Below are 17,682 nucleotides of genomic sequence, written 5' to 3'. Positions count from 1 at the left end.
AGATGCAAATGGCAGAGGGGACACTGAGTTTCAGAGAACACCAGTGTCCCCAGACAATGCAGGAGAGGAGAAGTGGGATTGTGTTGCTCTAATTATTTAACTTCTCTGGGCTTCACTATCCCCATATGTAAAACAGGGGTAATTCCGGGCCGCCCTCTACCCCATGAGAAGAGGCAATGAGGTTGAGGCTCTTCTAACAAGAGCTATGGTTCCTGGGATCCTAACCAGGGGTGACTGCATCTCCCAAGGTGATATTTGGCAATGTCCAAATATAACATTATTACACTGGGATGGGGGTACTCTTGGCATCTAATGGGTAAAGGCCAGGAATGCCCCTAACCATCCTATGATACACAGGACAGCCCTCACCAATTATCCAATTCAGAATATCAACGGTGGAGGTTGAGAAACCCTGAGCTAAAATACAGCCTTGAAAGGTACCTTCAGCCACAAGCTGGGGTCTGGCAAGACCTCCATGTGGGTGAGGAACAGCCTGCATTTTACAAGCCCAGGGTTTTCCTTCTATATCCTGCCGTTTGCCAGGAGGGGACATCAGAACACAGGTTCTGTGGAGCCAGGTGGCCCAGGTTTGAATCCAGACTCCTCTATGTACAGCTCTGTGACCTGAAGCAAGCGGCTAACCTCTCTGTGCCGTTCTCCTCATCTGTGAAGCAAGGACATTAGTAGCAGCCCGCCATCATCAACCACATCCTCCTTATCACCTCAGGATGCCTGTCCTGCCTCTTATCTCAGTCCTCCCCACAATTTCCTCACACAGTCCTCTGAAGGGAAAAGTAGCTGCTCCGCAAATGTCTGCTGACTGAAGCAGGAAGCTACTCATGCCCCATTCTCAGCACGAGTTCCCTCTGGAGACCTAAGGGCTGTTCCTGGGCAGCTTCCAAACGCCCTTCTCTGGAAGGAGCCAGTTCAGCCCCACTGCCCCCTGTGCCTCCCTCCTTGGCTTCCAGAGACTCACCCACAGGGTCCACGAGGTCAATGTGGTCCACAAAGTCCCGTTTTCCCAGATAGACAGTGAGCTAGGGAGAGATGCAGGGGATGTTAGTGGCTGTGGGCCTGGCGGACACATCTCTGAAAAGCCACTGGCCCTTGCCTTGAAGGAAACCCTGGGAGCTGCCCCTGAAACTCCCAGACCGATTGAAATCCTATCTGGACTTGGACTGAGCCCCAGCCCTCCTACTAACAAGTTCTTGTACAATTTCGGAAGCACCTGTTCATCCCAAAGACCTCTGAAGAAGTTGGTATTGTTCCCATCTTACAGATGAGGACACTGAGGCCTGGGGAGCTCACACCAGGCACCACCCATGTGGAACAGCAGCAGCAGGAAGTCTGCTGAGCAGGACTGCTGGGTGCGGCAGGGCCAGAGGCGCTGAGCTGGGTGCTCTGAGCACTGAGCCTGAGCTCTTCACTGCTCCTCGGCCCTCGCAGTCAGGCAGGGATCCACTTGTAAGAGGGCTTGTTTTCCGAGTGAGGAACCGGGAGCTGGTGCACCGCTCAGCAGCCAGCCTTCAGGGAAGAATCCCCAAGCTAGAATGCAGAGTGTTGTCCAAAATGCTTCCAGCTCCTCTATCATCCCTAAATCCTGATGAGTCTCCTGCAATTGTATTTCTCAACGCACCCCCTCCTCTCTGGCCTCACAGCCACTCTTGCCTGGACTACACACCAGACCCCTCAATGGTCTGCTACTGAAGCCTCACGTACTCTGGGCTTCTTCCCTCCTTAGCTAGACTGGTCGTCCTAAAATGCAAAACTAATAATGCTACTCTGATCTGAAAACACTTTAATGGTTCTTCGGTGCCCAGAGGTAAGATGACAAATGGGTTTCATTCCAAATGCCAACTCTGATCGATTGCCTGGGACTCTGGGTTGAGAAGGAATCTCAGATGGAATCCTGGCTCAGCAGGAAAGGGTGAATGGTGATGGGTGAAGTCTGCTATGGGCAGAGAGGGAGACTGGAAGCACACCTGGTGCTATTTGCCCAGGCCAGGAGTCCGGCCACAAGACTCCCTGAGACCCAGCCCTGCAGCCTCCCCCGCCTCAGCTGCCGCCCCCTCTGCCTTCCTCTTGGCACTCAGGTTCAGCTGCTGTGATTCCCCCACATTCCCTGTGACTTATGTTCATGCCTAGAATGCCTTTTTTCACCCTGCCTTGCCTGGAAGTGCATCCCTCCAAGGAGAAGCCACCCCTGACCACCCAGGCTAGGTTCTGCAGCCCCTGGGCACCCCTTTGCCTCACACCTGCCACTTTACATTACAGTGATCAATGTCCATGTCTGCCTCCCCCACCTGACGGGGTGTGGTATGGGCTGGGTCTCATTTTTCTTAGTACACCGACCCCAATACCCAGGGGCTCAGCCTGGACCTGACATGGAAGGATGTCGGTAATATCTACTTGCTGAACTGAAAGGAAAGCAGAATGGAGCCTGGGGCCTGTGGAAAGAAGAAAGCGGGCCAGGCACTGGGGGCCGCCCTGGATAACTAGTTGACACCAGGCTTCAGCAGAGAGGCTCCAGGGCCTCTCACACCAGAGGAATCAGTGCTTGTGAGTCCCTTGACACTTACTCTAATTATCACACCCACACTGAAGTCTCTGTGATAGGCTGTGTCTCCCCACACCAGAGCAGGGGCTCCCTAAAGTCCAGGGGAGCTGTACTGCCACCTTCAGAGGGTTCCTAAGAGGGTAGCTCCCCCTAGACTGGAGGCTCCTAAGGACAGAGCTGTGTCTCCCCATCAGATGGGGTGTGCGGGGTCACGTATGGGCAGGAGAGATGCTCAGGAGAGAACAAGAGCTCAGGGCTTGGAGGAGCTTGGGTATGGCTGCTATAGACTCACCTTTCCATTTGGACTCGCTTTCTTGAACACCCTGTGGAGAGACAGAAAGCCAGGGTCAGCACATCCCACCCAGGGGAAGGCTCCTGCAGGTCATCCTCAGCAGGACTGAGAAGAAGGGGCCTGCAGGAACTTCCAGGCACCATCCAAGCCTTGAGAGCTGGAACAGTGGCCAGCAGAATCAGATCTCTCCATCTCCATCCACTAAAGCCACAGCCACCAGTTCACGGGTACCACCGTTATAGCCCTCCTGGGCTCCAGCCACAGCCCCGTCCATCTGTTCTTCACCCAGCAAGTGGAGGGCATCTTTCAAGATAAGTCAGACCAGGCAGAGTCCTCCCAGCTCAGGCAAGGAACAGCCGCGTGTGCATGGCCTCACCTGCCTCCTCTATCCCCTGCCTCACCTCCCACCCTTCTCACTCACTCCTCCAGCCCCACCACCTCCCCTGTCCCTCCAACATCAGGGGGGACCTGCCTCTGGCCTGGGCTCCGGCGGTCCCCTCCCCTGGACGCGCTCCCCACAGGTCTGCTTGCCCAGCCTGGGCTTCACCATGCACCTCAGCCCCACTCGCTTACTCTACTTCCCTTTCGCATGGCACTCAACACTTCCTAGCCTCCTACCTCACTTGCTGGTTGCATTTGTGCCTGTCTACACTGCTAACACCTCAGCCCCAGGAGGGCGGGGATCTTTGTGTCTCTTTTCCGTGGATGCATTCAAGCACAGAGAATGGCGGATCTAGTAAATGTTTAACACATCTGTGTTAATGAAGGACAGGCAACGAGTACTCAGTAAATATTAGCTGAGTGGGTGAATGGATGAATTAGTGAAGGAACCAATTGAGAAACTGAGGCCCAGGGAAGGCAGAAGATGTGCCAGTGACCACACAGCAAGAGGCCTGGATGTGGAGTCGGTAGAGGCCCCACCCTATTCAGAGTGCTCGCCTGCCTTCCAGAGTACACTGCCATCTGCAGCAACCCCACCCTCTCCCCCCAGCAGGGTTTGGGAGCCTGAGACCACTGCCTACCACCCATCATCTGGCCCCAGAATTACTCGGAGTAATGTTGGGAGGGAGAGAAGAAAAGTGAGAGACAGAGACCAACACCCAGAAATAAGGGAAGGTGCTGGAGGAAGGAGGGAGGGAGGGAGGGAGGGACACTGGTGTTGGAGATGTGAAAATAAAAGATGGGATGAGAGGTGGAAAAACAAACAAAAAGAGGGAGAGAGAAACAGTGACAAAGAGAGTGGTGGAGCAGGCTCACACGCTGTCAGGAGGGACCCACACAGCATAAATGCTTCCCTAGGAGCAGGGGTCCAGCAGGCATCCGGGGCAGGGTGGGCTCAGGCCCACAGCATCACAGTGAGAGTGGCTCCTTCCAGAAGGGGAGAGAGATGGTGGATCTGTGCAGCCTCCATAGCCCCCACCCCCCCACCTGCACCCCTTATTTCTGGATCCCAAGGGACCACTGATGAGTCTGAGCTTGGCTTGCAAAAAGGACCTGACACATCTCTCCCTCACCTCCCCCAGGAGGTCTGGGCTTCTCTCCTCCTCATAAATATTTACCAGTGTTTGGAGTGTGAGGCTGTCTTAGTCAGCTGGGGTATAATCATTGCTAAAAAATACAATAACTGAGAAAAAATAGAGATCACACAGTTGGAACCAGCAGCTCCCAAGCTAGGGCTGGACCTGCAGAGACCAGAGAAATGGCACAGGCCACTGGGACCCCAGCTACAGCCAGAAGCCTCCATCCACCCCTTGAGATCCTGAGTCTATGGGAAAGGAGAAGCCACAAATGCCTGAGGCCTTGAATAAATGAGTCAATGAAAGCCATTCCAGTGGTGCCTGAGAGGCACAAAGGGCAGCCTGACACAGGCAGGGGCAGCCTGGACACAGGAAGCGGGGGAGTGATAAGAAGGGAGTGAGGCAGGACCAGCATCTACTGAGCGCCTATTTAATTATTTATCATAACAACACTGTGAAATGGACATTATAACTCCCGTTTTATAGAAAGTGAACTCCAAGTTCAGACTGATGTAGTAATTTGCCCAGAAATACACAGCAAGCAAGGGGCTAAGTCAGACTCAGACTCTGCTCTGCCTCTCGGCCTCCAGAGGCCTGATACTTTATATCCAACCGTGCTGCCTACCCAAAGCAGGCGTTGTTATCAACTTCGGGAATAACAGAAAAGAGGGAAAATGAGGACAGGAGAAGGGGAGGAAGAAATAAAATGACATGTAAAGGGCAAGAAGGAGAGTGAGGGTGACGAGGGGCAGGACGCATGGCCAGTGGTGGGTCATGTCCTGTCGCTGACTCAGTCAGTCCCTGGGGACCCCCTCCTCAGGAAGCAGGGGTGTTGCTGGCTTCCTCAAACAACAGCAGCACCATGCCCTGAGAGCACGGTATGCCCTAGTCATGTCTCTATATATTCTTCCAGAACGCTGCTGATCCCTAAACAATCCCATTTCAGAGATGAGGAAACTGAGGCTCAGAGAAGCAAACGGTGGCTGCCTGCGTCCAGAGCCTGTGTCCTCACCAATAGGTTGCACAGCCTAGCCCTCCCTGAGACAACTCCACTGGCTTCCCGACCCCAGCGCCATCAGAGAAAAAGGCCCCTGTGGGTCACTGGGACCCCACGTGTGCTTTCGCCTGCCCACAGAGCAAGCACAAACGTGCAAGAATGTGGCCAAAGCCAAATTTCCAGATTATGGGACGACTGGGTTTGGTTCACCCCCAAGTCCCATCGATGTCCCACATGTCTGACTCTCAGAGTCAATGCTGGGCCCCATAAGAGAAATGCCAGCAGCGGTCTGGTCGATTAAGGCTCCCTGGAGACAAGGCACAGAAACCCACCACGGTAGCTGGAGAAAAGGAGGGAGGTATGATAAGGAAACAAAAATCTTACGGGAAGGCCGTGCAGGCAGGAGGCATGGGGGCTGGAGCCTGGAACAGGGAAGCCATCAGCCTCTCAGGCGCTTGCTCTCTCTTTCCACCTCTCCCCGGGGCCGCGCACTCTCCCAGCGGCACTGCTCTCCAGGCGGCTGCTCCATTGCCTCTGTGACCAACTCCCTCTGCTTACTCAGGGCTTTTCTGCTCCTCCATCATTTTGCCTTGCATGTGGCTCTCACTCTGACCCTGTTTCTACTCTGCCTCTGGCTCAGCTTCTCACTGCTCCCATACCAGCTGAATGGCCCAATTCCAAATTCCCAGGAGAGGAATTTGATTGATCAGCTTTGGTCAGATGTCCCATGCTCGGGCCAATCCGCCATGCCGAGGGTGTGTCTTGTCTTCCCTGAGGTGTGGGCAGAAAAGGGTCTATAGAGCAGTGTTTTTCAAATCATGGGTCACAACCCACTAGCTGATAATGAAACAACTTATTGCCACCAGCACTTTGTTGCTGTTGTTTTTTTAATAGAAGATTCCATGCACCAGGAGGTGCAGAGGGCGAGAGTATAGAAGATACTACTATATTTACCAATATTTAATTCCCCACTAAGGCTAGGCAAGTTTCTCCAGTCTTATGTAGTTAGGCATGTCCATGTGGCTTGGCTTGCTCTGGCCAATCAAATAGGAGTAGCAGTGCCACATGTCACTTCCAAACAGAAGCACTTAAGGGCAGGTACACGGTCCCCATACCCTTTGTATTAGTTTTCTAGGGAGCCTATAACAAATGACCACAAACTTAGTAGCTTAAAACAATGTACACTTATCTTATAATTCTGTAATTCAGAAATTCAAAATGTACCCCCACTTGGTTAAAATCAAGAGGTTGGCAGGGCTAGTTCCTTTCTGGAGACTCTAGGGGTGAATCTGTTTCCTTGCCCTTTCTGGCCACTAGAGGCCACCCACAGTCCTCATCTCGGGGCCTCTTCCTCCCGCTTCAAAGCCAGCAGCAGGTTGAGTTCTTACCACTTTGTATCGCTCTGACCTCTTCTGCCTCCCTTCTGCCCTTAGGACACATTCATCCCTCTATTTTAACGGCAACTGATTAGCAACCTTAGTTACATCTGCAACTATAATTCCCCTTTCCCATGTGATATAACATATTCAAAGGTTCCAATGATTAGGATGTAGACATCTTTGGCAGGTGAGGGGGGCCTTGTGCCTACCACACCCTCCTTCCTCTACCACTGAAACCAGAAGTGATCTGGATGGGGAAGCCTCCACCAACATAAATCCCAGGGCTCTCCTACCACATGCTAGATATGTAGCATGAGAAAGAAAACTTTTGCACCACTAAGATTTGGGGACTGTTTGCCACTGCAGCAGACCAATTTCTCTTGGCTGCTATAAAAAGGAAGTATTATTTTCCTTTTCATTTCATACACTTTCATTTTAGGTGAACTGAGTTACAATGTTAAATGAATTTCATGCTGCACATTTTTTAATGTTTAAAATCCATCATTCTAGAGAAACATGCCTAAAACAAACATGTTCTGTCAGTGTCTGTGCAGCCTGTTGGATTCTGTTTCCTGATTCCATTCCATCAGGGTGGTGCTGCCAGGCAGGCAAGCAGGTCAGCTCTCCATTAATCAGAATGTTGGTATCTCCAGTGAACCCCAGTTCTCCACCTGCAGGATGGAGTCCCTGTTGATCAACTATGACACTAATATTCTGCTGCTCTTCTGTGAGCCACCAGTCCTCCCATTGTCCTTTTTTGCCTGTAGGAAGACACCTGCACCACGAGGGGCCCAGAACAAAATACCTTCCATGATAGGTTAGCCAACAACCAAGAGTTTATAATTCTGTGTGGTACAGCCAAACAATGGCATAGCATTGAAAGTATTCTTGCATCTTTCATAACACAGGGAAATGACGATGACAGAATATTAAGCGGAAAAAGTCAGGTTTCAAAACAATATATCTGGCATGAGCTCAACTTTATACTCAGTGCATACCAAAAGAATGAGAAGACTTAATGTTGTTAGGATGGCAACACTCCTCAAATTAATCTACAGATTCAATGCAGTGCCTATCATAATCCCAGATTTTTTTTTGCAGAAATTGACAGCTCATCCTAAAATTCACATGGAAAGGGAAAGGACCAAGAATAGCCAAAATAGTCTTGAAAAAAAAAAATGGAACAAAGTTGGAGGACTCACACTTCCAAATTCAAAACTTACTACAAAGCTACAGTAATCAAGACTGTATGATACTGGCATAAGATAAACATACAGATCAATGGAACAAAATTGAGAGTCAAGAAACAAACCCCACATATTTATGTTCAGTTGATTTTTGACAAGGGAGCTAAGACATGTCAATGGGAATAAAACAATCTTTTCAACAAGTAATGCTGGAACAGGATATATTCACATGCAAAAGAATGAAGTTGGCATGCCTACCTCACACCATGCACAAAAATGAACTCAAAATGGATCACAGATCTAAATGTAAGAGCTACAACTATAAAACTCTTAGAAGAAAATATAAGTGTCAGTCAACATGACCTTGGATTAGGCAATAGTTCCTTAGATATGACACCAAAAAAGCACAGGTAACTAAAAACAAAAGAAGATAATGTTACTTCATCAAAATTAAAAAAATTTGAACTTCAAAAGTCACTATCAAGAAATTAAAAAATGAAACCCACAGAATTAGGGAAATATTTTCAAATCATGAGTCTGATAAGGGTCTAGTATCTAACATATAGGAGACCCTATTATGATTCAACAATAAACAGGCAAATAATCCACTTAAAAATGGCCATGGATTTGAATAGACATTTCTCCAAAGAAGATATACAAGTGACCAATAAGCACATGAAAAGATGTTCAATGTCATTTGTCATTAAGGAAATGCAAATCAAAGCCACAATGAGATATTTCACATCCGCTAGGATAGCTATAATCAAAAAAGGACAATAACAAGTGTCATCAAGGATGTGGACATATACTGCTGTTGGTAATGAAAAGTAGTGCAATTACTTAGGAAAACAGTTTGACAGTTCCTCTGAAAGTTGAACAAAGAGTTAACACAGGACCCAGAAATTCTATTCCTTGGTATATACCCAGAGAACTGCAAACAGATGTCTACACAAAAATTTGTACATAAATGTTCATAGTAGCATTATTCATAACAGTTACAAAGGTTGAAAACAACCCAACTGTGCACCAACTGATGAATGTATTTTTTTTACATAGCATATGCAATTACGTACAATGGCATGTTATTCAGCAATAAAAAGCGATGAAGTACTAATTCATGCTACAACATAGATGAAACTTGAAAACATTATGTTAAGAGAAAGAAGCCAGACACTAAGGACCACATATTGTTTGTTTCCATTTATATGAAATGTCCAGAGTAGGCAACTACATAGAGACAGAAGATGAGTGGTTGTCAGGGGTTGGTGGGAAGGGAAAATGAGAAGTGACTGCTAACGAGTAGGAGTTTCTTTCGGGGTAATACAAATGATAGTTACACAACCTTGTGAATATACTAAAAACCACTAAATTTTACACTGAAACTGTGGATGTTATGGTATGTAAATTATATCTCAATTTAGAAAAATAAACTAAAAACAAACCCCCAAAAGTGAACGAAAGGAAAGGTAATGTGCCTAAATATTAACAGGGGTTGAAGAGCCTCCCTCCACCCACCCACCCACCTACTTCTTTTTTCTTCTTATCTTTCTACATTGTAGAATAAGCATAAATTACTTTATAAAGATGCCAGGGCTTCCTTAATAAGCTGTCTCACAGTCTTGGTAAAAGGGGAGTGTGGCAAGTATATTGTAAGTAAAGTAGAGAAACATGGATCCTGAGTCCCTTGATGTTACAATCTGTGGTTCTGCGATTTTATAAACCAGAGTCCACATGTCTGTGATTCCTCAGATCCCTCCCCGGACCTGCTGTGTCAGCTATTAGAACTGCTGTGCTGTGTCTTCTGCTCAGCTATCCCTTACTCCAGAGAGCCTTCTCTGACTCCCCCAAGTCTGGGTTAGATGCCTCCAACTTCCAAACGCAGTGTGGCCCCAGTCACAACATTTCCCACACTTTGTAATGGTCTGTTTACTCACCCTCTGATTTACTTACATAACTTAAATGAAAGTAGAGACCTTATTTATGTTCTTGAGGCTGGATCCCAGGGGCATAGCATGGTGCCTGGGGCACAGAAGGTGCTCAATAAATAAATACAGGATGAATGTTGTTGAGTGAACGCTCTAAGAAAATTAGTCAAGAGGAAGGGTGGATGAAGTTTACAAAGGTGGGAGTTGGTGACGATCCTTTTCTCTGGGTCAGGGGACTCCAGGGACTTCCTCTATCTATACTTCTCTTTGGCTGTCAGGATCACTGGGCTTTGGGCTTAGAAAGTGCTTCATAGGGGCAGGGTCCCAGTCACCATCAGGCTGAGTCAGGAATACAAGTGGTAGATGCAAAAGGGCCTGTGCTCAGCTTTGACCAGTGGCTCTCCCGCTTATCACTCACTCAGGCACATTCACAGAGCAGACCCCTGCCAGGCTCTGCGGTCACTAAGGTAAACCATTCATGGTCCCTGCTGCCAGAAGACCAGAGTAGAGCCATGTTAGCAAAACCCGCTCAGCACGATGGCCACTGTTCATTAAGCTCTCCCTACGAGCCAGGTGCTGTGCTAAACACTTTATACATGTGAAGGTACTATATTACTCTGTCTACATATTCCCATTTTTTTCCAAAGGACAAACCTGAGACTCAGATATTCTAAAAAATGTATCCAAAGTCACAAAGCCAGTATTGGAAAACTCATACAGGAGAGAAAGCCTACAAATAGGCCACCTGTGGGAAATCACTTAGACAAAACACATCTTAGTCAACATCAGAAAACTCATTCTGGGGAGACTATGTGTGAATGCAGATTCACCACCAGTGAACTGAGAGTATACTGGTAACAGTTCACCCCTTTGTGAGAATCGGAAAATGACATTGGAGAAAAATGCCATGAAGACAGTGAATGTGGGAAGAGCTTCAAATAGTACTCAATCTTTAGGCAACATCAGAAAACTCATCCAGGAAAGAAACCAGGTGCCAGTTACTGGTCTAATTGTGTCATAAATATTCACTCATTTGTTCCTCCAACAACCTTATAAGGAGGTGCTACAATCTCCCCCACTTCACAGATGAGGAAACTGAGGCATGGAGACTCTAAGTAATTTGCCCAAGTTCACATAGCCAGTAAGGGGCAGACCTGGAAATTGGAGCCCAGGCTCCATTAGTCTGGCTCCAAGGGGCCCACTTTTAGCCACTCACAATACTACCTTATGGGTGGGATTGTGTGGTTCCGTCTGGGGTGTCAGCAAAGGCTTCAAGGTAGGAGGCAGCAATGAGGGAGATCCTGACCACTCGGAGGTGAAGAGGAAGTGAGGCACTGCAGGTGGGGGCCTGGAGAGGGCGACTGAGTGCACTGGGCACTTGGGAGAGAGCGGGCAGCCTAGGGTGGCTGACTGGGAGGAGCACAGGGAGGAGGATGGGCCAGAGTAGGGTCCACTCACCGCCCATATAGTCACGGAGCACCTCCATGCGCCAGCCCTGGGCTAGCTGCAAAGGGATCTGAACACCAAGCTAAGGAACTTGAACCATATCCAGAAGGCAATGGGGAGTCATAGGCACTTGGGGGAGGGAGAATGGCTGGCCAGGACTGTGTTTTGGACACAGAGATGCCCCTAACCCTGTAACGTTCCTCACCCTTGCCCTTGATAGCAGTCATGGCTCAGCTGGGCAGGGTGGAGAGCATGCCAGAGGGTATTCATTCCCAGGTACAGCCGCCCTACATTCTGACCCACTTTCATGGTGTGAGAACAGCCATCCATGAGCAGGAGGTGTGAGGAGCAGGTGGCTGTGGCAGCAAAGAGGTTTCTAGGGCCCTTATCACACTCACCCTGGGAGTAGTTATTTGTGTACAGGCTTGTCTGCTCTGCCAGAATTGAACAGCCCTGTGTCTGAACATTGCCTGCTCATTTACCCACCATCCATGCACATGATTCTCAGGCCAGGAGAGGGAAGGAGGCAAGAAGACAGGAAACGTCACAGCCATTTCACAGATTTGGGAAACCTGAGAGATCACAGTGCAGCCTGTTTCATTTCCCAGATGAAGAAATCAAAGCCCAGCGGAGGAAAGAGTCTTGCACGGGGGCCAGGAAATTCAGGCTCAGAGAGACTCACTAATGTGCCCAGAGTCACAGAGCAGGAGGAGATCCCCAGGCTTGTGCTCCTGTTGCATCCCGGCTCCAATTCCCACATGGCTCCTGTGAGCACAGGGTGGTGTCTGGCAGGCCTGAGGGGCAAGGGATGGTGGGTGGGGTGTCTGCCAGGTCAAGCTCCTGGCCTCTGGACTCCTCAAAGGCTTCTAAGCAGGAGAGCAATTCCTCCAGCCTCCTGCCCACATTCACAAGTTCACTTTTCTGGCCATGATCCATATTTGTGGATATTTCCGGGGGTGCAAGGTGAGGAAAGAGGGGGGTCACCAGGTGGCTGTGGACAGAGGGGAGAGTTTCTTAAAGGAGTATGGTCCATTTTCTGGAAATACAAAAAACTGGAGATTTGAAAGGCAAAGGCTAATAAAATTTTCACCAAGCAGGCAGGCACCACAGACTGCACCTGAACACTCCCCAGCCTTCTTGAGGGTCAGGAGGCAGGAAGGGAAGGCTGCTGGCAGAGAAAACAGCACAGACACTGACGCCAGCAAGCCCTGCCTGAGTCCTGTGTGACCTCAGGGGAGTTTAGCATCCTCTCTAAGGCATACTTTCCCTCATCTGGAAAATGGGGTGATATCTACCCCATAGGTCGGAGGTCTATATAAAGACTTGGTGCCTAGAGAGAACTGGTAAGAGAAGCTGACATCATTGGTACTGTAATTATTACTGGCATAATCATCATTCCGCTGGCCCACACTCTGCCCCTGCCCCAGTGCCAGGAGGAGAGTTCTTGACCAAATGTCCCTCAGGTGAGAAAGCCTTGGGGGTGGGAAGAGATGGTTATGTTACCCCCACTGCAGACAGGGAAGTATTTTTAGTTGCCTGTCTCCCTCTTAGTCTCAGATGGAAAAAACAGTTTATGATGCTCTCTTTCCAGTTTAGACCTCACATTCCAGAAATCTCCAGGGACATGCCCTGCTATTCTCTTTCTGTATTAGCCTGTCAGTTCTCCCAACTGCAATCCTCCCCATCCCTCCTTCCAATGTCACCTCCTCCAAGAAGCCTGCCCTGACTGCTTCAGTCAGTGCCCTTGCCCTCCTGTGGGGCTTTGCTTGCTCTTCCCTCTTTCTCCTTCCCTTCTTAATAGTTAATATTTAACATTAAATGAAAAACCTCAATTTCCAATTAAATAAATTATATTAAAGATAATCTTACCCAGCTAGCTAAGATGAAGGTCTGTACACCCCCCAGGAGCACCACCCAGGGACCCCACCTCAGTGCCCATTCCTCTTGGCCCCCTGGATCCCTGGCCTAGTGGTCCCCCATCCCTGCTCTGTGCCCCGCTCTCCATAGGCTCTGGACCTGAGCCTGGCTCACAGTGGCCTCCAGAGTCTGGCCTCCACCCCTTCCCAGAGCATACATACTCAAAACTTACCACTGAGTTTTATTTTATTAAATTTCACTATACTGCTCTCCAGTGTCTGTCTGCTAGACCTGTACAGTATGAATTCTATATGATGCTGTCCCACTGTGTACTTCTTCCCAACTCCATGTTCAAGGACATCATGTTAACAGAGTGAATTCACAGTGGGAGGATTTACACCATAGAAACCAGCATGTACTGTATCTCCCGCCACCCTTTCTTCTGGATGGCAAGTTGCTCCCAGGCCATGCTAAGTAGATCCATAGAAATTCACAAGCTTGGTGGATATTGCTGAGCACCAGCCTGCTGTGTGTGGTGTGGACCTAGGACCTGAATGTGGCCAGAGGCACAAATTCTACATGCCTCATACACACACACACACACCATGCACACCATACCCACCATATGTACATGCATAGACACATATACCTCCCACATGCCCACAGACACCACATACACCACACACCCTATACATATGCCTACAGACACCACACCTACCACACATGTACACATATGTCACCACATATCACACATGCCACAACACATTATACACACTTGCCCATACACCTATATCATACACATACCATATATGCTTCACACCTCACACCACATGTGTACCACACACACACACATGCCACACAGATATTAAGCACACCCCACATACACACCTGCATCACACACATGCACTACATAAACTCACACACACTCCCACAGCAGTCCTCCAGCCAGCAAGTACTAACTTAAGTAACAAGAACAATAAGAGAATGTTAGTCTGGCTGGCCACATTATTTGGTGTCTGAGCACCTTTACTGTTTGCTCATCCTCTCACCCTTCCCCACAGCGCCCACAACCAGCCAGCTAGGGTGAAGGTCTCCACACCTCCAGCAGCACCACCCAATGACCCCACCTCAGTGCCCATTCCTCTTGGCCCCCGGAGTCCTGGCCTAGTGGTCCCCCATCCCTGCTCTGTGCCCCGCTCCCCATAGGCTCTGGACCTGAGCCTGGCTCACAGTGGCCTCCAGGGTCTGGCCTCCACTCCTTCCCAGAGCCCCTGACAAGCAGTTCCAGGGTTATTCCACCCACCCGGCCACTTCAGCTGCCACCAGATGCTCCATCTCCAATGAGACCCTCTTTGACCCCACACCCACCAGGCTTGGGACATCTCTACTCAGATGTCCCCCGACTCTTCAGAGGAGTCCCGAACAGACTTCCTGTTGGCCCGCACCTGCTCCTCGCCTATGCTCCCTGCCCCTGCCCACTCCAGAGGTCAGCACACAGAAGGCGCTCAATGCACATCTCTTGGATAAAGGGGAAATTATGTAAATGCATTAAAAAGAGAAAAAAACACACTTCCTTATTAGCAGATAGAAAGTCTTACCCCATTTTACAGATGAGAGCCCTTAGTCTTGGCGAAGGTAAGAAACAGCCCAGGAGCAGCAGCAGAGACGGGGGACCATGTGGGGTGGAAGGAGGCCGTGCAAGGCCCAGAGCCGGGGGCTGCGGCAGCACCAGGCTGGGGCAGGCCTCGCAGGATCGGCTCCCTGGTCCCAAGTAGGGGGTTAATTACAAAGAAAAGGAAAAGGCGTTCCTGATAGCGTCCTGTTTCCTCTCCTCCTTGGGCTCCTCAGGCCGCAGAGGGCGGATGTCTCTGGGCTGGCTGCACTCGGCCTTTGCACGGACCGGAGGACGGTGAGGGCCTCCAGAGCCCTTTCCACCCCTGCAGTTTGGCCTGCATGGAGACAGGGGTTCCCTGGAGTGACCCCTTAAGTTTCCTTTCCCAGCCTGGGGGAGACTCCACCCTTTATCCCCAGTGGATATTTGTCACAGCCAGGTACCTCCTGTCCATCAGACTGTCCCACAAAGGCGCCCCCACTGGGAAGCCTTCTGTGTCACCCTTACTTGCTACAGTGGCCCCTCTATAGTCCCGCTTCTTTTCCTCCCTGCCCCACAGCAGGCAAGCCCATTACTCTGCCCTCCTTTCTGTGTTTGTGCCTGCAGACCTGGGCTCCCCATGAATCAGGCTGGGGGCAGGAGGCAGGGAGGAGGGGAGCAAAGGCAGAGGCTATCAAATGGGCTTCTTGAGTGAGAGGACAAGATAAGTCTCCCCAGCCAGATAGGGGGCCTTCCTGCAAGCAGATATCTGGTCTCCTTTATCAGATAAAGATTTCCCTGAGGGAGCGGCCGAGGCTCCTCCATCAGATAGGAGGCTCCCGCAGGACAGACATCATGCCCCCTTCCTTAGACAAGTAACTGCCAGAGAACAAGAGGGCATGTCTCCTCTATTAGACAGGAAGTTCTAGGGGGTAACAGGAGCCACGTTCCCCCTATCAGACAGGAGTCTGTCTCCTTAGAGGACAGGTCCATATGCCTTCCCCAGCAGACTAGGAGCTACCAGAGGGTACAGTCTCCATCTGCAGCCCCCACAACAATTCCCTGACAGACTTCAGCTCAGTCTAAGGCACAGGGAAGGGCTTCCCTCTGAGGCAGAACTGGGGGGAGTCTTGCCCACATCCTCCTTTGCACACAGTCCCATGCCAACTTCCCACTCACACCTGCAACTGAGCTGAAGCTGCCTTGCCATGCATCTGGGCAGGTGCCAGTGGCTGTCAGTCATGACCAGGGCCATCATCTTCTCCAGGGATGGTGAGGTGGCATTTGGGAGATCCCTGACAAGAGGATGACCAGGACAGGTCCAGTACCAAGCTATGGCCTAGATGTGCCCAGATGTGCAGGCTGGGAGGGTCTCTGCTCCTGGCCCTGTCACTAACTGGGCAGACCTTTTCTCCCTGTGGCCACTAATCCCCACTCCCCATCTACCAATTCTGTCCACACGCACCCCTGGCTGAAGTGGCAGGAGGCATCAGGGAGGAGGGACAGCAGGGCCCTTCCAGGATCCTGCCTTGAGGACATCAGTGGCCCTCTCTGGGTGCCATCCCTGAGCCTGGTCCAAGCCACCTCCACAAACGTCTTCCCTACATGCACCAGCTCCAGGGAGCTGCTATTAGTTAGCATCGATCCACAAAGTGCTTTGCTGACACATTTTATGAGCTCAGCCTCACCCAGGCCCCAAGGGCTAGGGGCAAGAAGGGGAAACAGGCCACCTGTGCTCAGCAGAGCCCCAAGATCAAGGCCCAGACAAGCCCAGGACCAGCATTCAGTAAATGTTAGCTGAATGCGTGTTTGCTGAAAAGCAACCTGACTGGATTTGGTAACTTAATCTGGGTGTATCTCTTTACTAAGAAATAAGAATTACAATCATTACTATAAATGATGTGTATTAAGTGTTTGATACAAGCCAGGTGCTATCCTAAACACGATTAATGTATTTAATCCTCCCAAGAACCCTGTAAGGTAGACATGCTCACTCTCCCCTCTCTACATACAAGGAAACAGACCAGAGAGGTTAAGGTACTTGTCCAAAGTCACAGAGCAGAAAATAAGAAATGTAAGCAACTCAAACCATCTGCTTGATAAATTAAGCAGTAAAAGTACAATAAAAATGCCTCTGAATTTGAAAACAATTAGATATTTTTGAAAGACATGATTTATCCTATGTGTGTTCCAAAGCAAATACATTCATTATTGGACACACTGGGATACAGTTAGGATGTAAGAGGCAAGAGGTTCTCTAAAAGAATAGTATTACCAATGTAAAACATGTTTATCAGTCATCTCAAAATCATAGTTATCCTTCTCTTGAAACTTTTAACTGTGAATTTTATTAAAATTTAGAAAACAAAAGCCCCTCACAATAACAATTATTTTAAGATTTATCATTGAACTTTTTGTTTGTGCTAGGTACTTTACATATTTATGTGTTTAATATTGAGGACAACTCAAGGAAAAAAAGACATTACTCCCTTGAGGGGGGTCTCACTGCACCTCCAGCCTGGGGGCGCTTATTTCATACACCATCTTGGTGCACATGATTCATGGGGCATATGCCCTCCAGGGATGCAAGCTGCTGCTGCAGGGTAGGGGCTGTGTTAGGCACAGAGAGGATGCATCATAAAGGAGGTAAGGGCTGGAGGTCAGGATGCCCTGTTGTCTCATCTGCCTGTGCTTTGGCTGTCTAGGGTGTTAAATGAGGCCTGTGCACAGTCAGAGCTCCACAAGTGGCGAAAATACGAAGGACCGTCACCACAGTAGACAGACTCTTTGGGTGGCCTTGGGCAGGTCGCTATCCATCTTGGCCTCAGCTGGCTTACTGGCTTTCAGTGGGGGTCATATCACTTCACAGGGGCCTGGGCAGCTGAGGGAGATAATGCGTCTGAGGAGATCCTGGGAGGTCAGAGTGCTGGACAG

At 49.6% G+C, this 17,682-nt stretch overlaps 1 protein-coding gene across 12 annotated transcripts in view; it reads right to left on the bottom strand.

Moving 5' to 3' along the window:
* The window catches only part of ARRB1 (arrestin beta 1), a 70,103-nt gene that overhangs the window by 22,252 nt on the left and 30,169 nt on the right, over positions 1-17,682 (bottom strand). For 2 of the 12 annotated variants that reach the window (XR_012122571.1, XM_037026235.2), the window contains exons 1-3: positions 5,748-6,000; positions 2,850-2,880; positions 977-1,037 (exon numbers count right to left, since the gene is read on the bottom strand). Coding sequence is in view for 9 of the 12 variants with exons in the window: in XM_037026235.2 (XP_036882130.1) it covers positions 977-1,037; positions 2,850-2,880; positions 5,748-5,803 (148 nt within the window). In the remaining 3 variants the exon portion in view is untranslated. Of the gene's footprint in view, positions 1-976; positions 1,038-2,849; positions 2,881-5,747; positions 6,001-14,755; positions 15,068-17,682 lie in introns of those variants that run through there. The other 10 variants (XR_012122572.1, XM_037026236.2, XM_037026230.2 and 7 more) reach the window with 7 other exon arrangements.

This window comes from Manis javanica, chromosome 11 (genome assembly GCF_040802235.1).
Source record: "Manis javanica isolate MJ-LG chromosome 11, MJ_LKY, whole genome shotgun sequence".
Classification (NCBI taxonomy): Eukaryota; Metazoa; Chordata; class Mammalia; order Pholidota; family Manidae; genus Manis; species Manis javanica.
The sequence above is the reverse complement of the archived record's forward strand: the minus strand, read 5'-3'. Positions and strand labels throughout refer to the sequence as shown.